The sequence below is a fragment of the Myotis nattereri genome (genome assembly GCF_964212035.1).
Source record: "Myotis nattereri genome assembly, chromosome: 1".
NCBI classification, from domain to species: domain Eukaryota; kingdom Metazoa; phylum Chordata; class Mammalia; order Chiroptera; family Vespertilionidae; genus Myotis; species Myotis nattereri.
The window spans coordinates 51740860-51768618 of NC_138075.1; the positions used below are offsets into that span (position 1 = coordinate 51740860).

General features: G+C 39.5%; 3 protein-coding genes across 4 annotated transcripts in view; 2 read left to right on the top strand and 1 right to left on the bottom strand.

The window, feature by feature from the left end:
• BNIP2 (BCL2 interacting protein 2) overlaps nt 1-5555 on the top strand; it is a 33707-nt gene extending 28152 nt beyond the window's left edge. Inside the window, exon 12 of the mRNA XM_081093342.1 lies at nt 5437-5555. Coding sequence (XP_080949468.1) covers nt 5437-5455 — 19 coding nt within the window. The 3' untranslated portion in view covers nt 5456-5555. The remainder of the gene's footprint in view (nt 1-5436) is intronic.
• GTF2A2 (general transcription factor IIA subunit 2) lies at nt 5437-10316 on the top strand. Of its 2 annotated transcripts, XM_081093370.1 has the most exons (4): nt 5437-5555; nt 6314-6418; nt 7311-7437; nt 10021-10316. In XM_081093370.1, exons 1-4 carry the CDS (start codon nt 5484-5486, stop codon nt 10044-10046), a joined length of 330 nt encoding a protein of 109 aa, XP_080949496.1. In that variant the 5' UTR covers nt 5437-5483; the 3' UTR covers nt 10047-10316. The 2 variants fall into 2 exon arrangements, with proteins under 2 accessions (XP_080949496.1, XP_080949495.1); XM_081093369.1 differs by lacking the exon at nt 10021-10316 and having other exon boundaries at nt 5445-5555; nt 7311-8366.
• A 13584-nt stretch (nt 10317-23900) lies between these two features.
• GCNT3 (glucosaminyl (N-acetyl) transferase 3, mucin type) lies at nt 23901-25217 on the bottom strand (the record flags this gene model as incomplete). The annotated part of the gene is made up of 1 exon (XM_081099561.1): nt 23901-25217. One exon carries the CDS (start codon nt 25215-25217, stop codon nt 23901-23903), a length of 1317 nt encoding a protein of 438 aa, XP_080955687.1.
• Between the last annotated feature and the right edge of the window lie 2542 nt (nt 25218-27759).

Here is a 27759-nt window from a genome sequence, read left to right on the forward strand (position 1 = left end):
GTCTAATTAGCATATAACTCTTTTATTAGTATGGATAGTGTTTAAAACCATGAGACTGAATGTTATCACTAAGGAATGAACATAGAAAGCAGCAGAGAACCAAGGATGGTATCTTGTGAAATTAAGTGTTCAGGGAGAAAGAGGATCAACCAACAATATTGAGAAGGATGAACCAGTGAATTTAAGGGAACAAACAACCCAAAAAGGAGGGTGTCCCAGAAGATAAGCCAAGATCCATTATCAAAGAAGAGGGAGTAATCACTGTGTCAGATACTAAAGTCCAGTGAAGGCTGAGATGAGGGTTAGCTTTAGCAATGCCATTGATGGCTATCACCATCTGTTTCATTTGAGTGCTGGAGGCAAAAACCCATGAGGGGAGTTTAAGAGCAAATGGGAGAAAAGGAGTGAGAGACAGTGATACAGACAATTCTCATGTTTTGCTGCAAAGAACAAAGAAATACGAGGATGGCTGATGAGGGCAGTGGGCTGAGGAAGTACCCACCTGTTTGTTGATGGGAATGGTTCATAAAGATGGGAGATTTGATGGTGAGGGAGAGAAGGAATGATTGTATTGTTGGAACAATATCCTTGAGTATTGGGTAGGTCCTAGAAGGGATAGGACCTGATGCATAGGTAGAAGGACTGCATTTAGACAACAGTATGGATCAGTGGTCACCAACCTTTTGGACCTCATGGACCACCAATGGTCCACAGACCACCGGTTGGCAGCCCCTGGTATGGATAGTTCGACTATTAGTGAAAGGCAGGTAGGCAAAGTATATGGATATAGGTATTGGTAGGGGATTAGATGTAGTTTTGAGAGTCCAAAAGTTTTCATTGCTTCAGTTTCCTCAGTAAAGTAGAAGTCTTTGAATCCCGCTTAAATACATTTATATTTGATATTAGCATTTTGACATATGACCAAGTTTATTCAGACTAACAAATACAGAGGTTAGCAAAAGTAGGTTTACACACTACAGGTAAACAATACAATAATCTTACCTAATAATAGACAAACATGTAAATTGACCGTCCCTCTGCTACGCTCACCAGCCAATCAGGAGAGTATACAAATTAACCCAACAAAGATGGCGGTTAATTTGCATACGTAGATTTGAAGCGGCGGAGCGAAGACTGAAGGCTCCAGCTGGAGTGAAGGCTTGGGTCCCGGGTGCCGGAGGAAAACCGGTGCAGGCAGCCAAGGGAAGGGAAGGCCTATTGCACGAATCTCTTCGTGCAGCGGGCCCCTAGTTAATAAATAATGATACAAGAATAAACGGTGTAGGGCAATGGAAACTAAAGAGAAAATAAACAAATGGGACTACATCAAAATAAGAAGCTTTTGCACAGCAAAGGAAACCATCAACAAAACAACAAGAAGACCCACTACATGGGAGAACATATTTGCCAATGATACCACCGATAAGGGTTTAATTTCCAACATTTACAGGGACCTCATGAAACTTAACAAAAGGAAGATAAACAGTCCAATAAAAAAATGGGCAACGGACCTAGATAGACACTTCTCGAAAGAGGACATACAGAAGGCCGAAAGACATATGAAAACCTGCTCAAAGTCACTAATTATACGAGAGATGCAAATCAAAACGACAATGCGGTATCATCTCACACCTGTTAGAATGGCTATCATCAACAAACAAGTGTTGGAGAGGATGTGGAGAAAAAGGAACCCTTCTGCACTGCTAGTGGGAATGCAGACTGGTGCAGCCACTGTGGAGAACAGTATGGAGCTACCTCAGAAGACTAAAAATGGAACTCCCATTTGACCCAGTGATCCCACTACTAGGAATATATCCCAAGAAACCAGAAACGCCAATAAGAAAAGATGTATGCACCCCTATGTTCATAGCAGCACAATTCACCATAGCTAAGATTTGGAAACAGCCTAAGTGCCCATCAGCAGATGAGTGGTTTAGAAAACTGTGGTACATCTACACAATGGAATACTACGCTGCGGTAAAAAAAAAAAAAAGGAACTCTTGCCTTTTGCAACAGCATGGATGGAACTGGAGAGCATTATGCTAAGTGAAATAAGCCAGTCAGAGAAAGATAAATACCACATGATCTCACTCATTTGTGGATTATAGAGAACAACATAGACTGATGAAAAGGGACAGACCCAAAGACTGAGAAACAGCGATCAGGCTATCAATCCCCAGAAGGAAAGTAGGGGAGGGCGGGGGTAAGGGGAAGAGATCAACCGAAGGACTTGTATACATGTATATAAGCCAAACCAATGGACATGGACAACAGGGGGATGGGAGCATGAGTTTGTGTGTGTGGTGGAGGTTGGGGGTTAATGGGGGGGATGTGGACACATTTGTAATACCTTAACTAATAATAATTTAAAAAAAAAAGAATAAACGATGTTTCACATACAACGGTAAACCTACTTTTGCTGACCCTGTATATTGAATACATACTGCATTTTTATAGATGGTAAATATATAACTTCATGGAAAATCTATATTAGTGGATGGAAACAGAATAAGCATATAAAATGTCAGCCTCAATTGATATGAGTAAGAATAAAATAGCATAAGCGGGCAGGGAGACAGTCCTTTAGTTGGTCACAGAAGTCCTTTCTGATGAAGTGACATTTGGGGCAGCAATCTGAATCAAATGAGGGAGTGAACTATGCAAGAACCTGAGAATACCGTTCAAAGCAAAGAGAACAGCCAGTGCAAAGGTCCTAAAGCAGGAACATCTTCTATTGAAGAACAATAGAAGGGACAGCCTGGAGCCAGTGAATGAGGAAGTGGAGGAGGATCCAGATCATGTAGGTTTTGCTGTCCATTAAAATAACTTTTTTACTGTGAGATAAGATGCTGGCATTGGGATTTTTGAGTAAATGAGTGATGTGGTTTGATTCATGACTTAAAAGGCTCAGTGTGGCTGCTCTGGCGGTGGGAGGTGGGGTAAGCAAGGGTAGGAAGAGGGAGACTCCTTCCTGGGCTATGAAAGTAATCATAGTGACAGATGATGGTGACTTAGTGCTAGGGGTGGAGATGGTAAAAGTTGTCAGGTTCTGGCTATATTTAGAAGGAAGTACTGAAAGGATTTGCTGACATGGAATGCAGAGAAAGAGGGAAGTTAATGTGGATTATATATAGCAACAAGGGGAAACTAAGGCAGTAAAGCATAGAGAAGACATAAGAAGCCTTCAGGTACTTAGAAGTTGGGTTGCTGGGGAGAAACCAGCAAAACTAGAAATACACAGTATCCAGTGAAGTGGGGGGAGAGGTGTCTATGGGAACCCCCCCCCCCAAAAAAAAAAAACAACACACAAAGCAAAGGCTTTAAGAACGCAGAAATGACCTATTACAGGGGTCCTCAAACTACGGCCCGCGGACCACATGCAAATACAAATATTGTATTTGTTCCCGTTTTGTTTTTTTACTTCAAAATAAGATATGTGCAGTGTGCATGGGAATTTGTTCATAGTTTTTTTTTTAAACTATAGTCTGGCCCTCCAACTGTCTGAGGGACAGTGAACTGGCCCCCTGTTTAAAAAGTTTGAGGACCCCTGACCTAGTATTTCAAATGCTCACATGGTGTGTGATGTGAAGATTGATAATGGGCCATTTTTGCTGAGTTCTGCCTGATGATTAGGCCTTGATTATATCTCCTTCTGTCCATCTCTAAACTGAAAGCTCCATGAGGTCAGGGATATTATACCAGACATGCAGCAGAAGCTCAGTAAATATTTGTTGAATCCATACTACTGCCACCTTCTTGGAATCCTCATCCCTATTCCTTTCTTTTTTTTAATTCTCACCTGGGGATATTTTTTTCATTGATTTTTTTTTTTTTTTTTTTTTTTTTTTAGAGAGAGGGGAGGGGAGGAAGGAGAGGAAAGAGTGGGGAGGGGATAGAGTGAAGGGAGAGAGAAAGAGAAATATTGATGTGAGAGAGAAACATTGATGTGAGAGAGACACATTGATTGGTTGCCTCTCGTTCGTGCCCTAACTGGGACCAGAGATGGAGCCTGCAACCGAAATACATACCCTTGACGTACCCTCAGGTCTGTGGGCTGATGCTCTACCAGGGGTGGGCAAACTTTTTGACTCGAGGGCCACAATGGGTTCTTAAACTGGACCGGAGGGCCGGAACAAAACCATGGATGGAGTGTTTGTGTGAACTAATATAAATTCAAAGTAAACATCATTACATAAAAGGGTACGGTCTTTTTTTTTTTTTTTAGTTTTATTCATTTCAAACGGGCTGGATCCGGCCTGTGGGCCGTAGTTTGCCCACGGCTGAGACTGAGCAACTGGCCAGGGCCCCTCATCTCTTTCTAATCTCGTACTTAGGTACATTCTTCATATGGCTGCCAAATTGCATGCCCTTTCCTGCCTAAATGCTTTAGTAGCTCCCCATTACCTTCACTAAGAAGCCCTGCACTTCTCCAGATAGAACAAATCCATCCATGCCATCTTTTTCAAACTCATCTTTTACCACTTCATACCTGTACCCTAGTAATACAGAACAATTTATAGTTCTCTTTACAAAACACTATTTTATCCCTCTCTGGCTTTAACCATTCTATTCTTTTAGCCTAGTGGTCGGCAAACTCATTAGTCTACAGAACCAAATATCAACAGTACAACGATTGAAATTTCTTTTGAGAGCCAAATTTTTTAAACTTAAACTATATAGGTAGGTACATTGTTATTAACTTAATTAGGGTACTCCTAAGTCTTAGGAAGAGCCACACTCAAGGGGCCAAAGAGCCGCATTTGGCTCGTGAGCCGCAGTTTGCCGACCACAGGCCTAGGATGACTTTCCTCCTTTGCTTGGCTAAACACTAGCTTAAGAATCAGGAAGCTTTTGTGAACCAACTCATTCAGTCCACAGTCAGCCTCCATAATACACTGTATATCTGTATCACAGTTCTTACTCGCTTTTGAATTTAACTTTTTTATATGTCTGTTCGAGTATAATTTTTAGGATCAGGAATGTATATTTATCTTCCTCTCTCTAGTACCTATTACAGACTATCTCTTCTTGGTACATGCTCTATAAATATCAAATTTTAAGAGAACAGGAAAATGAAGGGGAAGGCATGCAAATGTGATCTGAATATTGTCTGAATCAGTGACTTGACAGTAAGGAGAAAGAATGGTGTGTGGTAAATTCTAGGCTAAGTCAAAAGGTAAACTTTTGAAAGAAATGATAAAAATGTACATTTTAATAATTATAATATCTATACTTTGTATAAAGGAATATAAATGCCTATGTCAAAATAACATATAATTAGAAAAATCATTTTTAACTATTCCTTGTAATTCTAAAATTATTATATAGTAATTTGCAATTACTAAGAGTTCTGATCATATATGTTAGAATGTGTAGACTTTACAAACATAATTTGTAGTATTTTCTCTTTTTAATACTTTTATATTAAATTTTTAGGACATCAATGCAAGACTGAATAAGAAAAAGTTCCTTCCTCCTAAGCCATGGCATATCAGTTATACAGAAATACCACTTTGGGAAACAGTCTTCAGGAAAGCCTCGATGAGCTCATACAGGTAAGAGACTAAAAATCAGCATTTTTATTTAAAGGGGTCTATAATAATTCTTGTTATAGTCCTTATTCCAGGCAAAGAGGTTAAATATATTAGATTATTTGGCCCAGTAAATCAGTATTCAGATTAATAATCTCAAATTCCTCTGCATTTACACCATCCTACTATGGATCATAAATGTAATGATAAATGTAATCATATCTGAATTTTCAAATATTTTTGTTAAACTTAAAGATTAGTGTGCTGGTTTTCTTCTCATATGTATAAGAAAGACATTTTGTGTAGCTTTAAGGTAAATTTGAACAATTTTTTAAAGTTTTTTGAGATTTGAATTTTAATTTTAACAGAATTTTTTATACTAATCTAAGAACATTAAGTATTTCCATTTGCTTTTATATATTTAATGAGATTTATTAGATTTTTTAAAACGTATTATTGGTCCTATGTTTTTTATTTAAATGAAGCATGATTTCTTCAGTTTATCAAATGCCTCTTTCCAGATACTATAAAGAATGATAGTCAAAGTTTTGTTCAGGCATTGTAACATCACTGCAGTTTTCTTTTCAAAATTATATTGTGTCAAGATAATGCAAGAAAATATTGTCAGGCTAATTGCTAATTGTCAGGTATGGCAAAGGAAGATAAGAGGTGTGAACTTAGAGGCTCTGGTTAGCCTCAGTGAAATTTTTTCATGATAATTCGTGTTTTTGTTTATTTTGTCTTTAATGCTCTTCTGATGTATGACCTTTACTTTTCCTCAGTCTCAACAGATCACTCCCCAACTTGCCCTTCAAGTTCTACTTCAGTTTGATAAGGCTATAAATTCAGCATTGGCTCAAAGGGTCAGGAACAGAGTCAATTTCAGGGTAAGGATATTTTTTCCAAAACCTATTAGCCTGAACCAGTGGTTGTTACAACAGTGTTTTTTAGGACCTCTACATATTTATCAGTCATGAAAGAAAGAAATGGCTCAATCAAATTTTGGAGCATGTTTTATAATAACAAAATTATATTTTTACTTAGTACCTTGATGCTAAAGTTCATCCACTTAATGTGAGATACAAAGTTTATTTTAGATTTTTCTTATTTCATTGTTTCACAAATTAACCTATGTATGTTTGGCTACCTTCCTTGAAGAATTAGTGAGATTTCAAATGCCTAAAATATCTGCAGGTTTGAAGGTAAGTGACAGAGTAATCCATTAAGGTTATGTTTTTCAAACTCCTGCTCCTAAAAAGAAAAACCTCGTTAGAAGAATGTCAGTTACACAGGACAATAATATTGTAGTCTTAGTGGCTAATACAGTAATTCCCTGAGCTAAGTCACAGGATTAAAATTAATGTTTTGTACAGTTGTGGAAAATTAACATACATGTTCTTTTAAACCATGTTTACATAAAAATGCAAATGAACTTTCATAATTTAGCCACATGAGGGCAGTAGAAATACAGATTCAAATTTTCTAAGTGTTCAAGTAGGCAATACAGCTTTCCTCAGATTTCAGGTGAGCAATTTACAGACTTACAATGCTGAAAATAGCCTGCCAACAGAAAATTTAAACTCTTCCCTTAGCAAATTTATCTAGGGATTTTGTTTTTTAATTGTTAAGATGAAAATTAAGGAAAAATTAAGCAAGGTAAATATTAAAGAATTATACTATTTTAAGAATTTTGTACTTGGTGGCTGAGTCTCAGATTGCTTTGGAGGAAAATGTGAGGAAAAATGACTTCATATTATGTCTAAATGTTTTGTTTTAAAGGGCTCTCTAAATACATACAGATTCTGCGATAATGTGTGGACTTTTGTATTGAATGATGTTGAATTCAGAGAGGTGACAGAACTTATTAAAGTGGATAAAGTGAAAATTGTAGCCTGTGATGGTAAAAGTAAGTGTTCACCTAATTACTGTGAAAGCAAAGCTACTTGAAATCTTGTTTTATGAGTCTTTAGAAAGTCTTCATCTGAAACTTAGATGGAAAACTGTCAGTGATCCACTCCTAGAAAGAGACCTGGCTTCTCAGCTAGATTCTGAATTCCAGATCTCAAACTGACTTTAGTATAGATATTTCATGTGACACGTTGATGACTTCAAGATTGAGTTAAGGGTGTGGGCAGATTTGAGCTACAGATTTGAAGTATTTATCAGGCTTTTTCACCACCACCTATTTTTTTAAGGAAGCATTTAATTTTGACAATTTATCCTATGGTTTCTGTGTTGCTGGCTAACTGTACATTTATATTTAAAAAATGGTTATTTAAGATTTTAATTAACCATAAGAACCTTATCAATTACAATAGTAAGTATCCATTTCTAATCTGTGCTGGTGTATTTTCCACAGCCAACCAAAGGACTTGTTCAGGTCCTTCAATGCTTCAAAAAGTATACATCTTTGCTTTCTGTTTCATGATTAGTTTTCCTTTTGGCTAATTGTATTTTAAATATATACTTAATTTTACTTTATCATCTGAACCATTTGTTTAAAGCAGCTATTCCTGAAATTAAATAGAGAAGACTGTCCAAGAAGGGGAGTTTTAAAAAGCAAGAGACCTCAGAGGGAAGGTAGGGGAGGGTGGGGGTAAGGGGAGAGATCAACCAAAGAATTTGTATGCATTCATATAAGCAATGGACACAGACACCAGAAAAGGGGGGGGGGGGGGCAATTAGGGGATAAGGACACATGTAATACCTTAATCAATAAAGAAAGGGGGGAAAAGGGCAAGAGAAAGATAAATATATAGAAAGTAACACCCTACATTTCTCAGGTTATGGGTTGGGGTTTTTTTGTTCTGTATATTTGGGGTTTTTAAAGAAATAATCACTAAAAAAAAAATGTAGAGGCAACAAAAGCATACAGAAGAAAAACATTTGTAAACATTTGATGATATCTGAAAATAACATTTTTAATGCTTTCTTGTATAACCTAGTCTTGTATTTTTACAGTAATATACATATGCATGTATACACATGTGCAAATCATTTTCAAACATAGTTGCTAACTCTTCTCTTAAACCTGGTTTTTAATGGTTGCATGAAATTACACCTTTAGCCCTTTTGAAAGAAATGGTCTCTTCCAGATGTCAGAAAGCCTCTGGAACTAGCAATGTTATAATGACTTGTACCTTTCTAGCCAATTATGAACTTTAAAAGCATATGACTTTTTAATATAGTCATCAGATACATCTTTTTAGTCATTTCAGCAAGGAACAATGTTATTTTATATTTACCGGATCACAAAATAACATTTCTGTACTTCAGATAATGTATATTTTTGTTCACATATTTTTATAATTTAGGCTAATAGTATAGCATTCTCATAACCTTTAAGTTTTTACTAGAATTTAGGCAATAATTTATAACTCCTAGACCTATCTAAATGAGGTAGCCCGGTACTGTTCTGTAAAACTTCTGTACTGATGGAAACGATCGTTGTCTGGAATTTTGTTAGGGCAATTGAGAAATCTAATGCTTTAATTTTTATTTAACTTCATTAGTTAACTTTAAGTAATTTGAATAGCTGTATGTGGCTAGCCAGTGGCTATCGTATTGGACAGCACAGATGTAGACTAGTAAAGTGTCATTTTAAATCATTGGAAACATAGGGAAGAACCACAGAGTCAGTAAAGAAGGCCTCTGAGTAAACGTACATATTTTACTCACAGGGGCTCCCAGTTTCTGGTGGTCTTCAAGTATATTACTCTTGTTTAAAGATACAAGTTACCGGTTTTTTTCAAACTTAACTGGATGAAAAGAAGCAGATCAGCCTCATCTATTGCAGTGGCTCCTGAGGAGCTTGCCCTTCTGCAACACATTGTAGTAATCTTCCAAGGAAACCTTGTTGAGTATTAAGAGAAGCTTAGGTTGTGTGCCATTAGTCTGTGTCATCAGAAAAGAATACAATTTTAGAAATTTTCTTTCCAAATTAAAGCAAATGGCTTGGCATTCAGAAGTTGAAGTTTAAGTAATTAAGAAAATTTCTTTTCTTAGGTATCAAATATATATGGTGCTACTATGAAGTAAGCTCATTTTTCCTGAAAGTCAGCTTTCTGAAATAAAGTTACGTTCCTGACAGAACAGCAGAAAAAAGTGATGGTGGCTAGAATTTTGGTCTGTTTCTCATCAGGAATTAAGTTATATAATTCTCTTCTGATTATATGTGATAGCCCTTGTGGTTTAAAATTTTGGGATAGTAGAGAACCTGGAAAAAAAAAAATATGGTTGTTAGCAGTTAATAAATCAAATGTAGTATGTGGTTTTTCTCTAGCATAATATGGAGAGCTAAGCATTGTGTTTTACCTCTGTCTTAAAGGGAAAGTTATTTTAAGTCCTCTAGGTATTTTCATGGTCAGCTTCCCCTCTTCTTCCCCACCCCTCAAACCTCATCACCATTAGTTCCTGTTTTATTTTTAAGATATTATTTTAAAAATTAAATTGCTCCTTGAACTTACTCTTTCTCTCCTCTATTTCCTAGATACTGGCTCCAATACTACAGAATGAATAGAAAAGTGGCTTTTTTATGCCATCTTCTGTTATTATTCATCACTTTTTAAAGAGAAGCATAGAAGAGACTTTATTTATTCTAGCATTGCAGAAATGACTACACTGTGCTATACTATCAGAGAATCCAGTAGCAAGATGCTTGTAACTCTGTAGCCTCTTACATTACCTTTATTCTACAGCATGAAGAAACAGACTTTTTTTTAATGACAAATCAAACGTTGTTGCCTTCCTAATAATATTCTTTAATAAATTCATTTTAAAACTCAATGTGGGTAATAACTGGTAGAGCTATCAAGCTAGAAATATGAAGATATTAGATAAGCATTTTTAAAGAGCACAATGTTCCTTGCAAAGGAGATTAGGAAATACATTCATTTCAATAAAGTCAGGTTAGTTTTATAATTGTAACAGCTGATAAAAGCATCAGCAGGAACAACACCAAATTCTGGATTGGAATTTTACTTAGAAAATCCCTTTTCTAAAAGTACAAAACCAAGAGTAATCACTGTAAAAAAAAAATACTAAGTACAGCTGAATTAGGAAAAGTTAGATAATCGTTAGCTTCCATAGCCAAAACAAAACCAAGAAACTTACTTCCAAACATAAAATAGCTTCCACAAGACATGTAAATTATTTCTTGAACTGGCCATATTGGTCAAGTTATATACATTTTTAACTGATCTACATTTTGCCAGGTATTGGACTTAATAAGAAGGGGGGAAGTTTCTCTTGTTTGTCAACCTAGGACTATATAAATGAAGAAAGTGGCATTTCTGAAATATCACAGAGGGAGAATGTTGCACAAGGTAGCTGAGCAACTAGAATTTAGAACTGCCTACAGGTGAATCAAGATCAACTATTTTTTTTCATTGTTTGTTTTTTGGATCAACTGTTTTTAATAAGGACCCGGCCCTATTTAATACTTATAGTAGACTATTGACAGCCCCCCATTCTGTAGTGAACCCCAATTCAACCCTACTTAAATGTGCTGAAGCTACCACGTAGAGATGAAAACTCACTTTTCTCCAGCTGAGAATCATAGCAGTAATCTTCAGCAAAATGATTTTTCATAAACCTGTTAAAATGTTAAATAGTTCTTTATAGTAGACATAGTCCCCTATTTTCAGTTGTAGAAGCATGCTCTGTAATAGATGTGTGTTCTTTCTATTTTTTATTTATTTTTAATTCATTCCAGAGAGAGAGAAACCTTGATGTGACAGAAAAACATTTATCGGTTGCCTTCTGCACACACCCAAACTGGGGATCAAACCTGCAACCTGGGTATGTGCCTGACCAGGAACTGAACCTACTGACTCTTTGGTGTACTGGATAACCAACTGGGCCACACCAGCCAGGGCAATAGATGTTATTTTTAAGCAACAAATGCTCAAATCTGATCCATATAGCAGCACAGAAATAAGACTGTTTGTAATATAGTAGCCAACATTACATTATTTGGGTCAGACCAAGTGCTATATATCTTAGATATATTCTCCTGGATAATCCTCACAACCCTGAAAGAACTTTGTTCTCTTTTTATAGATTTAGAAATTGAAACTTAAATTACAAAAGGTTACAATAATTAGGATTTTCTTAATTGCAATTGACCAAAATCTAGGTCTTTTACTTTGGAGGTTCAACATCGAATTTAGGAGATAGGTATGTTATAGTAAACTAAAATTCCTGTTTCTTAAGGAATAAGTGATGGTTTAAACTTTTCCGTTATTAATAGTCACTGAGATCTTACAGAAGTATAGGGCTGGAGTTTGTATTCCTGTTTGGGGATTTAAAATCCTGTGGATGATGTTTGTAGATTGTGCTTACAATCTAGTGACAGTCTCAGCTGGGGAAGCAACACACTGACCCTGGGTGAGCAGTTTCTTGTAAGACAGGGTAACCTGGCTGGACCTACTAGTAGTAATAGTGACTCCAGCCCTTCTCTGGTCGCTCCTGCGGTGTTACCTCAGCATAGTAGTGTAGTCCTTGACACTCGCATTAAAACTCATCCTTGCAGCTCATTCTGTGTCCTCTACTCCAGTATTTCATCCTCATCTTCTTTACCAGCCGTCACATGGTCAGCTCTAGTTAAGTTTGAAAAAGAAACAAAGTCAGATCTGAGTTTTACTTCTGTCTTTGGCTATGCAGTTTCCTACATTTTTCCTGCCTTTCAGAATCAAAACCCTACCCATGCTTCAAAACTAAAACCCAGTTGTATCTCTGTCACCCGCATTGATCTCTTTGCTGTTGACCTCATACAAAGAAATTATTTATATACACGAAAGAAAAACAACAAAGGATAGGAAGAAATTGGGTCAGTCCCAGTACTCACTCATACTCATCCAGGTAACTAGTATGTAATGCCCAGGGTTTATACAGCATTCCATCAGATGAAACCGGTTCTGAGACTTGGGTTAGCCCTATAGCCACCCCTGCTTTTGGCTGGGTGGGAGTGCAGAGTCCTAGCCAGGCATTTCCTCCTATCAGTTCTAATTGTGTACACATCACACGGCTGACACTTGCATTGTGGTGTAGAGCTAATTTTCCACAGTGACACTCTGACTTTACTAAGATTACAGAAAAGAGTGACAGCAAGAGTTCATACCACCTGACCACAGGCTCCAGTGATAAGCTTACTTGCCTGGTAGTCTGGAAGAAGAGAAAGTCCATCAATTGTCTACTGTCAGAACTAAGAGTACAAGTTGGGCTTTTTGTAATGAAGAGTCGATCCTCTCCGCATGCATTACTAAATGCTATTTTAACACCCGAACAGTGGGCAAAGAATAGCCTCTGGATTTAATGCCGGACTGGTCATTGTTATGCTTGTTTATTGTGAGCTATCTTCAGCTAATTTTATTTCTTGGTAGACATTAGTCACAGAGTCCTAAGGTATGCTACCATCATTTTTTAGTGGGTCATAATTAAATCACTAATAAAATTTTGAAATTTTAAATATGTATATATATTCAAATATATATTTCAACTGGGGAAGCAATTTGTAGGATAGTTAAAAAATTTGGACTCAGTAAAACTGAAGAATAAGAGAAGGTGCAAATACAGAAGAATTTGGAGCCTTTGCTTTGTCAGTCCATTCTAAAAATGTACTCTAATTTGTTCATCCAGCTTTTTTTTTTAAGATTTTTAAATGGATTTTTAGAGGGCGGGGGTGGGGGGGGGGGAGAAAGAAACATGGATTGGCTGCCACCTGCATGCCCCCGGCCTGGGATCGAGCCCACAAACCAGGCATGTGCCAGCAATCGAACCAGCAACCTTTCAGTGCACCAGACAACACCCAACCAACTGAACCACGCTGGCCAGGGCTGGCTCTTTTTCATATGCTGTAATAATAATGGAATCTATTATTTTCTTAGTGCATAGGTAGGTAGAATTTGCATAGGGTGTGGAGCAAAGCATTTTACCTTGACAACGTACCAAGATTTAGTGGGATTAGCTTAAAAAGGAATTGTGCAGAAAGACATCAGTATTCTCCCTTGAATGCCCTACTCATTCTCTTGATTCTGTGAACTTCCTAAAGTTCTGTTACAAGAGAAATTGGCTTCAAAACTGGTTCTTTTGCCCCTGGGTAGAGAACTGAGATTGTGCTTACCATTGCTGTACATGCACGGACAGCACTGATCCCTTTTCTGGATTAAGAGACTGAACACATACTCTGTGCGTTTCTCCCTCTGCTCTTACTCATTTTATTCCACCAAATGAACCACAGAAGACCCCAAATAGCTAGAGCAATCCTGAAAAAGAAGGAACAAAGGGTCATCATGCTTCCTGATTTCAAACTCTATTACAAAGCTACAGCAATCAAACAGCAGAATATTGGCATAAAAACAGACACACAGGTCAGTAGGACAGAATAGAGGCCAAAAATGAACCCACACATCTGTGGTCAATTTATGACAAATTTATAACAAGAGTCAAGGGTAGGTATATATTGGGGAAAGGACAGTCTCTTCAGTAAACGGTGGTAGGGAAACTGGGCAACCATGTTGCTGAATGAAGCTATCTTATACCGTAACAAAAATCAACTCAAAATGGATTAAAAAGGAACATAAGACCTGAAACCATAAAACTATAAGAAAATGGGGTAAGCTCCTTGACATTCAGTCTTGGCAGTGATTTTTTGAATTTGGCCACAAAAGCAAAAGTAAGGAAGACGGCATCAAACTAAAAAGCTGCACAGCAAAGGAAACCAACAAAATGAAAAGGCAACCTGTGGAATGGGAGAACATTTGCAAGTCATATCTGGTAGGCGGTGAATATTACAAAATACAAAGAACTCTTATAGCATATGTGTATATACAACTCAATAGCAAAAAAAAAAAAAAAAATAGGGGCAGAAGACCTGAATTGACATTTTTCCAAAGACAACATGAATGGCCAACAGATTAGAATGGCTGTTATCAAAAAAATAAGTGTTGGCAAAAATGTGGAGAAAGGGGAAGCTTCCATACTATCAGTGGGGATGTAAATTAGTGCTTCTGCACAGTTGGTGGGAATGTAAATTGGTACAGCCAAAATACCATTTGATACAGCAATTCCACTTCTGGATATATGCCCAAAAGAATTGAAAACAGAGACAAAAAAACATTTGTACAGCCATATTTATAGCAGCATTATTCATAATGGCCAAAAGGGAGAAGACATGGACGTTCCCCCTCAGAATTTATTTTTTAAAGATTTTTAAAAGTTGGTAAAATATACATGACGTGAGAGCCTGCAGAGGGACACTCCCTGCCTTGGTCTGGGCCCAGAGAAACTGATTGGGACTTGTGGTCTCCAGGACCGTGAACAGTACCTTTCTGCTGTTTTAAGGCCCCAAGTTTGTGATAATTTGGTCCAGTGGCCATAGGAAACTATTAGCCAAAAATGGAGCGTTTTTAGCATCATCAAAACAATTGCAGTGAGTCACAGCATGTAAATTTTGTTTTTAAACAATTCATGAGTTCAAGATGATACCAAAACCCATCCCTACACACACAAATTCACTTATCATTAGGTAACCAATTCCTTGCTCTGAAAACTGATAGGGGGAAATAACTTCAGATTAATAATACAGTTGATGAGGAAAGTTTCAGTATAGGAAAATGTAAAGAATTACTTACAGAATTGGGATATATATTACCATTTTACAAATTGTTATGAAATAACAATGATCATCGATGGCTACTAAAACAGGAGAAAGTGTTATGGGAAATTTATAGTCAGGCTGACAACTTCCAAACCCCACAGTTCAAACATTTAAAAAAAAAAAAAGACAAATGTACCTCCTGATTATACAAAATACCAACTATGATATTTTCTTGACAAAAATTAAGCTTTTAAATCTAAGTACCAGTTTACAAGACATATCAGGGGCTGAGGAGTAAGTCACATGATACTACTGGGATTCTATGAGCAGAATCCCAAATATGGGGAGCTGTAGAGGAAAGAGACCTAGCTTGGGCAACAAATAAATGGCCAAAATAAAAAAGATGGAAGGACAAATCTAAAACTGAAAGACATTTGAGAGATTTATCAACACAATGGGTCCTTATTGAAATAACCAAACTGTAAAACATGACACAAGGGGCTAAATTAAAAACTGGTTTGGCCGTAACCGGTTTGGCTCAATGGATGGAGCGTCAGCCTGCGGACTCAAGGGTCCCGGGTTCGATTCCGGTCAAGGGCATGTACCTTGGTTGCGGGCACATCCCCAGGAGGGGGTGTGCAGGAGGCAGCTGATCGATGTTTCTCTCTCATCGATGTTTCTAACTCTCTATCCCTCTCCCTTCCTCTCTGTAAAAAATCAATAAAATATATTAAAAAAAAAAAAAAAAAAAAAAACTGGTTTGGCCCAGCCAGTGTGGCTCAGTGGTTGAGCCAGGCACCAAGCGGTCACCAGTTTGATTCCCCGTCAAGGCACATGGCCTGGGTTTTGGGCTATATCCCCTGCAGGAGGCAATTGATGTTGCACCAATGTTTCTATCTCTCCCTCTCCGCTCTCTCTAAAATCAATAACATTTTTTTAAATAACTTTAGAAAAAAACTGGTTTGGTATATGATTAAAGAGTTATTGTTATGATACAGTTGGTTGTGTTTTTAAAATATTCATTACCTATCTTATTTGAAAGATACCAAAGAATTAATGAATGAAATAATATGACATATAGGATTCAGCCCCATTTGGTTTGGAAAGTTAATGGGAGTGTAGCTAGAACAAGACTGGGCAGCAGTTGATAACTGAATTCACTATGACATTCCCTCTACCTTTGTATGATTGAAGATTTCTTTTTAAAACATCTACAGATCCTCATTGCTTACAGATAAAGCCCAAACTCCTTGACAGCAGCAGAACACCAGGTTTCTTGCCATCTGGTCATCTTTCAGGCTCACCTTCACCTGCCCTCCTCACAAGCTACATTCAATTCCCTGAACATACCTCCTATTTTCATACATTTGGTAATCCAATTTGCCTGTGTGGAACACCCTTTATCACTTTTGTTATTTGGTGAACTCTATGGCCCAGTTCAAATGTCACTGTTTCTGTAAACTTTAATAGACTCCTTAAAATAGAACTACACACTCACTTTAAAGCAATCCCAACACATCCTGGACAGGACACTCCATTATACCCCTATATTATCCCATCGTCATCCCCTCCCCTCCCACCTTACCCAGATTAAATTCCATGGCCATCATGATCACTGCCCTGTACATAATCTCCACTCCTTTGCCTCTATCATACTCACTTGGGTAAATCACAAATCTGGGTAAATCCTCTGCCTACACTATGCTCGAATTCTTGCAGCTGAATATGGATGCGTGGCTGATTTTTAAACTGACTCCCTAAAGTCAGTGGGTCCTTAATGCTGCCTGACATTTTTTCCCCCTTGGTCTAATTTTTATTCCAGTTTCCAATCTGAAACTATTATGTTATACCTTTTTCTTTTTCCAGACCTCCAATATCTCCTGTCCCATCCTCATTTCATAAAATCATCTTGCTCTTTACTTCACTGAACAAAAGAAAGTAATCAAAAGAGAACTTCCAGAGTTTCCAATTCACTAATAAGCATATGAAACTACTCAGCATCATTAGTCCTCAGGAAAATGCAAATTAAAACCACAATCACAGCCCTGGCCAGGAAGCTCAATGGTGAGAGCATCATCCTGATTCACCAAGGTTGCAGGTTCAATTCCCTGTCAGGACACATATAGAATCAACAGTGAATGCATGGATGGGTGGGACAACAGATCAATGTGTTTTATTTCTCTTTCCCTTTCTAAAAATAAATTAATAAATATTTTTTAAAAACAAACATAAACTACAATCACCACCACTCAGCAGAATAGTTAAAATGACAAAGGAATATTAGCAAAGAAGTGGAGTAAATGAACTTTCACACCTTGCCAGTGGGAGTTAAGTTGGCAGATCTTGTAAAACTGTATGAGCATTCACCTAAGTGAACATAAGTGCATCTGACAGCCCAGCAACTTCACTCCTAGATACATACCCAATTGCAGTGTATACACATGTTCTCTCTAATACATGTTCAAGAAGGTTCATAATAGGAGCACAATTCCTAATAGAAAAAGCCATCATCAATAATACAATGAATAAATTACGATACTACACAGTAGTGATAATCATTGAACTACTATGACACAACAACATAGATGAAACGCATAATGTTGAGTTTAAGGAGCCATAAACAAAAGTGAACATAGAACTTGACAAGGAGAAAATTCTGAGATGTCCTAAATTAAATTACAGCTGGCCAGAGAGTAGAAGGAGGAGACAAGCGTTAACAGCTGAAGGCCAAATCCAACCAGACTGCTTACATGCCTGAGTGGATGTTGGAACTGAATCATTTCTGTGGTTTGTAGACAGAACAGCTGACCACCGCATGATCTTGCGGGTGCTCATAGGCAATTCAAACAAGACAGGAAGCCTGTAGAAGTGGGTTTTTAGGGGAAGATGAGGAATTTTATTTCAAGCATATAAAAATGGAGGAATCTGCCCTTGCTGGTTTTGCTCAGTGGATAGAGCATCGGCCTACAGACTAAAGGGTCTCAGGTTTGATTCCAGTCAAGGGCAAATGCCCGGGTTGTGGGCTCAGTCACCAGTAGGGGCAGTGCAGGAGGCAGCCCATCAATGATTCTCCCTCATCATTAATGTTTCTATCTCCCTCTCCTCTCTGAAATCAATAACCAAAAATTTATATAAATGGAGGAGTCTATCAGACATCTTTAGGGACTAGGCATCTATTCCAGAACTAGCCCCAACTTCCCCTTCTCTTGACCCTTTTATCTATAGCCTCTGTAAATTCTTTCAAAACAACTTACATCTTTCTTCCTCAAACTCAGTTTTTTAGTGTGTTTTTAATGTGCCCCATGTGTGAAACAGCTCTGGCCACCAACACAGGCATCAAGCTAGGATGAATGAAGGATTATGTCTGCTTTGCTCTGACCATATAAGAGCAAAACCACTGGTTGGGCATCTCCTTGCCCATTGCCAGGGGGGTTCAACCAAGTTCTTATCTCCACACTCCACAAGAACTGCTCTTATCAAAATCACCTCACAGCCCTAACCGGTTTGGCTCAGTGGATAGAGCGTTGGCCTGCGGACTCAAGGGTCTCAGGTTCAACTCCCGGTCAAAGGTATGTATCTTGGTTGTGGGCACATCCCCAGTGGGGAGTGTGCAGGAGGCAACTGATTGATGTTTCTCTCTCATCAATGTTTCTAACTATCCCTCTTCCCTTCCTCTCTGTAAAAAATCAATAAAATATATATTTTTTTAAAAAAATCACTTCACATTGTTAAATTCAGTAGTCACTTCATCCTGTTACCAACCCAAAAGAGGGTATGCCGCCCTGTGCATAGCAAAGCCAAACACTGTACACCGAGGTTTGCAGTGGAGAAACTAAAGCCGTTTTATTGCAGGGTGCCAAGCAAGAACAGGAAGCTATCGCTGAAAACCCAAAAGTCCCTGCTGGCTTTTAGTCAAGAATGTTTAATAGCAGAGATTGAAGGTTAGGGGTTAGGGCAAACAGGCTGACATACGGAAGTGCTGGCCGTGTAGGTTTTGGTTGGGGGACTTCAGACCTTGGTCATTTACCGTAAGATAAGGGAAGGGCTTCAATACTGGGTCTTCCTAGACAACTGACACTGCACTTCTGGAAAGATTCCAGGGTTCAAGTCCGGTTAAGTCTCAGTCCTTTGGTTCCATGGGTGGGGGGTTACGCGAATCTGGTTCTGGGTGCAGCTGGAAATCAAAGTTTTCTCCGCTGCCTATGCTTTGGCTGCTTGACTTGTGGTTTTGGTCTGCCGTCTGCCGCCTCAGAAAGGCAACCCAGTATCTTGTTAGAACCAGATAGGATTCTGAGTTCTTGGGTTACACTCATCTTCAGTGACTTTCAGCAGCTTTAGGCACAGTCATCAACCTCTTTCCTGAAACACTTTCTCCTCCAGGCTCCCAGAACACTAACTACGTCATTTCCCTTCTACCACCCCTGCTGCTCCTTTCCAACTTTCTCTTGGTAGTTCCTCCTTATCTCGGTGGCTCTGTGTTTTGCAGAGCCCCAGAATGCATACGGATGTCCACTCCATTGGAATTCTCCAATTTCATGGCTTTACACTATTCATAAGCTAATGAACACCAGCTAAAAATCTTCAGTTCTCTCCTGGCCTCAGATTCCTGTTGTATTTGTCTCCTCCACATCTCTACTATTTAGAGGTCTAATAGACATCTCCATTTTTAAAAATATATATTTTATTGATTTTTTTACAGAGAGGAAGGAAGAGGGATAGAGAGTTAGAAACATTGATCAGCTGCCTCCTGCACACCCCCTACTGGGGATGTGCCCGCAACCAAGGTACATCCCCTTGACCGGAATCGAACCCGGGACCCTCCAGTCCTCAGGCCAACGCTCTATTCACTGAGCCAAACCGGCTAGGGCAGGCATCTCCATTTTTATATGTTTGGAATCAAACTCCTGATCTTCCCCTAAAAATCTACTTTCACAGTTTTCCTGTCTTGGTTAATAGTAACTACCCTTCCAACTGACCATCAAGACAAAACATTTGGAGGCATTCTTGACTCTCATAAATAAACTCAATCTGCTAGCAAATCCTCAAATTGAACCTCCAAAACATTTCCAGGATCTAACCACCTCCCTTTCTACTGCTGCTGTGCTACCCTGATACAAGCTGCTATGGCTAGTGTCATGATTATTGCCACAGCCTCCTAACTGGCCTCCCTGCATCCACCAACACCTCCCCATCAGTCTGTTCTCAATGCAGCATGAAAATGTTAATCAGATCATGCCAGTCCCCTGTTCAAAGCCTTCCAGTGGCTTAAGGCACTCAGACAAAATGAAGGCCATGTAATGGGTTACAGAGGCCTTCACAACAGCCCTGCTTCCCTGTGCTCTGCACTCTTCTTTCCCCCCTCCCCTCCCCCCAGCCCCCTCCTTTTCCTCTGCTCTGTGTACACTGGCTTCCTTGCTATTCCTCAAACATGGCAGGTGTGTTCCTGCTTCAGGGCCTTGCCAAGTCTCTCTTCTTGGCCTAGAATGCTCTCCCGCCATGGGCCCTCATGGATCATTCCTTTATCGCCTTCAGATCTTTACTCAAATGTCACCGTTACATTAATGGCATCCCTAACCACACTATTTAAAAATTTAAGCATCCTCCCTCCCCACCCTGCTCTCTTAAGGTTTCTAGCACTTCCTTCAATTTCTCTTTAGCTGCAGCACTTGTCTACACACGCACACACACACACACACACACACACACACACAGTCTCTGGCACTTCCTTCAATTTCTCTCTAGCACTTGTCTTCTGACACACACACAATTTGTTTATAGTCAATTTCAAGCTAGTATGTGAAGAACATGAGAGTGGAAATGTTTGTCTGCTTTGTTGATTGCTATATAGGCCCAGGGTCAAGGACAATGCCTAGTAGAACTTAGTTAATAGCTGTGGAATGAATAAAGATTCACTAAGTGGAAGAATAAATCTTCAGTTCAATAAAGTACTTAAGCCATATAATGTATTTAATGGTTCTTTCCATTTTTAAAAAATACATTTTTTTTAAATTGATTTCAGAGAGGAGAGGAGAGGGAGAGAGAGAGGGGGGGGGGAGAGAGAGAGAGAGAGAGAGAGAGAGAGAGAGAGAGAGAGAGAACATTAATGATGAGAGAAAATCATTGATGGGCTGACCCCTGCACGGCCCCTACTGGGGATTGAGCCCACAACCAGGGCATGTGCCCTTGACTGGAATCGAACCTGGGACCCTTCAGTCTGTAGGCCGACGCTCTGTCCACTCAAACCAGGTAGGGCAGTTCTTTCCGTTTTTAGTCCAAATACATATTCTCCTCCAAATAAGTTACGTCATCTGTTCCTAAACAAGATTAACTGTCTTTTCTTCCTTTCTTAGAAAAAAATTCACTCAGTCAAGAGCACAAAGATTATAATGGGCAGGCTGTACATCAAAATAGTTATTAAAACAGAATTTACCAATAGTCCACAAATCAAAACTAAAGAAGTAATTCAAACCTTGAGAAGTAATACATGCCTAGTTGCTCATTCATTTATAAGATTTTTCCTTTCCAGAGAGAGGTTAAAGAAACAAATATGGCCCTGACCGGTTTGGCTCAGTGGATAGAGCGTCTGCCTGCGGACTGAAAGGTCCCAGGTTCGATTCCGGCCAAGGGCATGTTCCTTGGTTGCGGGCACATCCCCAGTAGGGGGTGTGCAGGAGGCAGCTGATTGATGTTTCTCTCCTATCAATGTTTCTAACTCTATATCCCTCTCCCTTCCTCTCTGTAAAAAAATCAATAAAACATATTTAAAAAAAAAAAAGAAATATGACTTAGAAGAAAAAAATCAACAAATGTGTTCACTTAATTTTATGATTTCTAAAAATAAACTACACAAATGAGGGAGAAATTGGACCCTTCAGATAGGAAGACCTAGTGTTATTAAATAAAGAGCACTTTTTATGCATTTGAATGTATTTAAAGGGGGAAAAAATGTCAGTACTTGGAAAATTCCAGAAACTTCTTCCCCTCAAATGACAAGTACACAATTTAGTTTGTTTGTATAAAAACGATAATTTATTTCACATGAAAATATACAGAGGAAGTCAAGTATGAGGCCAAGGACCCAAGTTCTTTCCTCAGAATGCGTGCATTCGGGGAAGCTTTTCTGCCCACTTCCCACAGCAGTGAAGGTGTCCGTGAGCTCCCCTGCCGGGAAGAAGCCTTACAGAGCCTCATCTGCTGAGCCCTTGACTATCCGTCAGCCATCTCAGAGGCAGGGCTGGGGGCAAGGTGAAGAGGACTCAATAGTATGATGCAGGTAAGTTGGTAGTGGCAGTGCCCATTACCAAAGGAGTACAACTTTACCAAAAGCAGTCACTATAAATAGAAAATTCACTGTCAGACACAGTGATAACTATGTCAGAGTACATGGGTTACAGGGAAAGTTGATAATGAGAGAAACACTTGGTTGAGTCATAATAAGAAATGAAGCAACAATATCATGACATATTAATGGGAACATCATTCAAATTACACAAATTAATTTGTATTTAAATCATTTTTCCAAAGCATATTGTATGCAGAAGATCAACTATATAGAAGATATGCCTCTTTTTCTGTAGTCTCCCCGGTCCATCACAGAAGAGTATTACTAATAGCCAATAGCCTTCCATAATGCTATGACAATTATCTCTGGAGCCTCAGAGATCATTGTTTCACTGGGTAACATTTACAGAGAGTGAAGGCAAATACACACACACAAAATTGTCTCCCCACGAGGAAATGTATAAGCCAAAGAACCACAAATAGTGACTCTTCCATTCACATACTCAAGAGTTTTCACTCAAAAGACCTAAATGTGAAATAACCCGATTTCCTGGTTTAGCTAAACAGTCCTTGTTTATTTTTGTTTCCCCACATAATTGTAATAGTACAGCCACCCTCCCTCCTGTAAAAGTGTTCCAGTTTGGACAATAAATTATATGGTGACCTTACCTAAACTAGCTATTATCTTTGTTATGGAACGTTAAGATTTGGCTGTGAAGCTGGCTAAATTAGGGTTGTAATTTTCCCGTAAAGATATGGTGGTCAGATTGGTTAAATCACTCTGCCTTTTCCCATACAGAAGAGTCACAAATGTGGCAATGTAAACAACATGAGGAGGGTTTTCAACAATGAAAGCATCAGCTCTGTACCTTTATATTTTTTTGAATATGCTGTTCATACAGCCTGCCATGATCATTTTAGAATAATGGGGAGTCTCTGGCCAGCCACAAGGGATTTTAAATGCCACCAATAGTAACGAAAACAAGTGTAGGACTTTTGTCTGATTTCTGGCTTCCCAAACAGAAAGCGGAGGTAGAGGTTTGAATTAGGAGCTATTTATTTTTAAGTTAATAGTACATGAGAAGGCACTATTTCCATCAAACTCCCCCTTCCCACTACCAAGCCTAGAATTATTAGGAATGGCATCTCCACAGACTGGAAACGCTGGACACCAAGCATTCAACTAAAGTCCAGGGTCCCCTGTCACACTTCCCTCCCTGGCTCTCCCAAATAACTAGTTCTTCTGCTCACTCTGTGAGAAAGTCAGTGGAGGGGCTCCTGGGAGTGGGGTGAGCTGAGTCAGTGTTCATCCGGGATAGCAATTTGCAAGGCAACAGATCTGCTTACCCACACTCCAATAGCAGCCCCCTAACCCTGCAGGATGCCGTGGATTCCAGAGACCTGGTCTCCCACCCCACACTGTCCCAGCACATTCTGGGCATGTTTGCACATGTTCTTGCCCCACATTTCAATCTGAGGTAGCAGTTCTCTCAGTGTATCTCAGAGTGCAGTCTGTTGATGGCCTTATACCGTAAGTATTCTTCTAAGCACTGAAGAACATTATCATCCACCTTTGGGTCGAACTTGTTGGCCAACAGGTGATGGTTCTGAAGAATCCAGTGAAGGTCCCCAACGCCATAAATACAGATAGCCCGCTGATGGGTTCCAGAGCAAGGTGCATAAGGTGCCCCCATGCTGATGTCTCCTTCATGGCCCTGCCATTTTACCAGCCTGGCAATGGCAGCCATGTCTGACATGTGAAACTTGGGGTGGTAGGGAACAGAGCCAGGCATCCATGGGGCACGCTGAAGCGTGGCCCAGAGGTGTTCATCGGGGCTGTAGGTATCTTTCACCCACTCAATCAGTTGCCGGGCTTTGGGGTTCTCAAAGACCTGCTGGACAAAGCCTCGAGAAGCCACAATGTAGGCATTCCCTACGAACATAGGTAAATTATTAGGGGGAGGGTCCTTCTTCTTGTTAGTTACGTGTATTGTGTCTGTTACCTCATAGTGATATTGCCAGCGAGATCTTTTGTACTCAGTAGGTATCTCGGACTCCATACTGTTCTTCCCATTCAACATCTTGAGGGCCAGGACCATCTCAGCATTGGTCTTTATAGGAAAGTCTGTTCCGCATGTATTCAGCAAGTATTTCCAGGGCACTGAGCTCTGGAGCAAGTCTTCCATACAGTTCAGGTCCGCCTGCACCCTGGACCAGGAGGCATAAACCACCCGAACCAACTTACTGGCTATAAAGACATTTGGGAAGCATGAAATAATTGCCCTGACTGCCTCTTTGAAAGTGTCTGGGGACTTCTGATCCACGTGGACACAATATATGTTCTGAGGGGCATACACAGCTCTCAGCAGCCTTTCAAAGTTTTCAATCTTCTCATGGACCACCATAGAGTATGCAATAGGGAAGTCTAACTCCTCTTTGCTGAGTGGGTACTGTATGAACTTCCTTTTGGCCTTAAAGTACTCACAGTCTCTGGTCATGTTGATGTAGTCAGTGTCTGTGAAAGGCTCCCGCTTCTTCTTGACCTCCAGCCTGTCCAGGAGAGCCTCAATCACTGCTTCCTTGTCCCCTTGGATGATTCTAGAACAGTTGATGGATCTCCTTGCTGTCAACTGCAGGGACTTGTACAAGATGTCCCTACAGTGCTTGGACTCCAGATCCAGGGAATCAAAGTCGCATTTCAATCTGAGAGAGAATCTCAGAGCAACAATGGCCAGCAGCAAATAGCAGCCCAGGGCCCACAGGTAATGCTGCCTGCAGAGTTTCTTCTTCCACCAAGTCATCTTCATGGTCTGGGAGGTCAATAGAGTTTGAGCCCAGGGAAGGAAGAGGAGGTTGGAATCCTTGGACAGAACAAAATGCCTTCGATTACAAACTAACCCTGAATGTGTTCCCAGGAACAACAACTCCAACTCCAAAGTGGTGGCAAAATATATTTTTTCTCTAGGCAAATATCCTCAGTCAAGACCTGCCTAGGAATTTCTTACCCTTGGGTTGCTAAAGGAGGTCTATAACCTGACCCTACAAACTAGCTGCTCATGCTACAGTCAGGACCTAGCTCCACCTCTACCCGAGGAGAAAGGGAGATGGAACTGAAGACCTGCTGATGTAAAGGTGGAATTAGTAAGAGGAAGTCCCTACCCTTTGTTCCCCATTCTTCCCTCCACCCCTTACAACCCTGTTTCTAGCATAGCTCTTATTGGGACCTAGGGTTTCTGATAGGTCTAGAGAGAAAAATTCATGAATTTCAGACTCTCAGTATCAGTTGTAGAAATTCAAAATGTAATATCTAACCACCCTTTTATAAAAATATTCCTTCACCCTGGCCAAGTAGCTCGTTGGTTAATGCATTTAATCATTCATATAGATAACACTTAATCTATCCAAATTTAAAATATATTTACACACAGAGCTATGCACATATAATATTTAATGAGTGCTTTCTACATGCCAGAAATATTTCTTTACATTGTCCCATTTAATCTTCATAACATACCTAAAATGAAGTATTATTAGACCTTTTCTAGATAGGAAAAAGACGCTAAATAACTTGCAAATATCACATATTAAGAAGCGAATCTGGAACTCCCTCATTTTCTCCCCCCCCTTTTTTTTTGTCTAAAAGTTTAATACTTATTCTTCCAAACCACAGCTACCTTTCAAAAACAATACAGGGTACTGAGTACCATTCAAAGAAAACCAGATACTATAGATAAATCCCTAAAAGGAGAGAATGAAAAACAAAATGTGATACATCCAGCAATGATTGTTTTTCCCCTTTTGCATCCTCTTTCTAAGCATAAGATTTGTATCCTCTTCAGTAATAATTTTTTGGGAATCTAAGAGGAAAACATGATGAAAGATTAAGAAAATTCTCACCTTTAGTAGCTTCTTTCTTACTTAGGTTAGATCTCTTGTCACTGTTTGTTTCTGTTTCTCAGGGAAGACTGGTTAGGTTCCATGGAAGCAAATGTGAACACCATATCCCTTGGTCTTCTTTTAACCCCTCCAAAATATACTTTCTGATATTCACAGGGCGTCCAAGAAACTGTCTCCGGCTCCTTAATTTCTGCAGTTAGAGAGCAGCAAGTGGCTTCATCACTCACCTTTCAGTTTCCTGCTCTCAGATAAGAGAGCAAACTCAGATATGTAATTCAGGAGCATAGCCTCCAGTCATTCAGGGAGGTGAGTAAGGCAGGAAAAAATGCTGTCACTATCTGAGAAGGCAAGCAACTATTTCAACCAGGACAGCCCAGTTTATATTCAGGCTCTCCTGCCAGAAAACAATTCATAAAAACCTGTCACTGCTCATATAAGAACTTGAAAGCTTCCCCACCCCCACCCCCATCCCCACCCCCACTTAACAAAGAATCATAGAAGCACACAGGTATTTCCTCTGCCTTCTCCTAGCCTGGAGTCCAAGTGCCACTCCTCTTATGTTCCCTGAACATTAAAAGAGTAAAGCAATTCAAAGACAAGGATTATTTCTTTTGTTTTTTGCTTTCACTTTTTAAAAAAATGTCAGTGAAAACCAGAAAGTATTCTTCAGATGGCAATTACTTGAAAAAATTCATTTGCCTGTCTTTTCATGACTGTTAATAACCTGTACACTAGAAATAGTCACAGGGTTCCAGACTGTAGATCTCCCTCATTAATACCTGTGAGTCTAGGGTTCATTATAGTCTGAAGAATGGAAAACACTCTGGGCAGGTGGACTTCAGTGAGAGCCCATGAGCTGATATCAGCAATGCAGGGTGGAAAATGCCTTTTTCAAAGCCACTGACATTGTCACTGTTTGCTCTATCTCCTCACCCCCAAACCAGCCCCCCAAAAATGTAGCATCCTGGCCAAAATGTTTGAAATAGCAAATTTAATATAAAGAACTGAACTGGGTATAAAGTTAAATAAATAACTGCAAAGGTGTGTGTGGTGGGAGGGGTAGAGGGCACTAAATTATTAGGGAAGTAGCAATTGCTGGAAGTAGCAACCAGCCTGAGGCTGAACGAATGAAGGGAAAAAATGGGAATTATTAAACTTAGAATTTGAGAAAAAAGGGTGCCAACACGCTGAAACTCAGAGCTGTGATGGGGACTGTACTGCGCTGCCACTGAGCTCAGCGGAAGGCCCCCTAAGGCTGAGATCCAGACCTCTTATGAGGTGGCAGGTGTCTCTGTCCGCTGATTTTACAAACCATCACTCCAAAGCGTAGGCATGGTGATGCTCAGAGGCAGGAAGTAGATAGGAAGCAAACAGGAAGTCCCGCCTTCAGCCTCACCGTCTCCCTCCAGCGCCCCCTGTTGGCGGAGTCTAGGAGGTGGCTGCTAGCAAAGC

Bases quoted from the DNA above. Each gene is read 5' to 3' on its own strand.
- GTF2A2 (XM_081093369.1), top strand. From the start codon at position 5,484: ATGGCATATCAGTTATACAGAAATACCACTTTGGGAAACAGTCTTCAG. The intron at 5,556-6,313 runs GTAAGAGACTAA...ACTTTTCCTCAG, and splicing joins GCCTCGATGAGCTCATACAG to TCTCAACAGATCACTCCCCA. The intron at 6,419-7,310 runs GTAAGGATATTT...TTTGTTTTAAAG, and splicing joins GGAACAGAGTCAATTTCAGG to GGCTCTCTAAATACATACAG.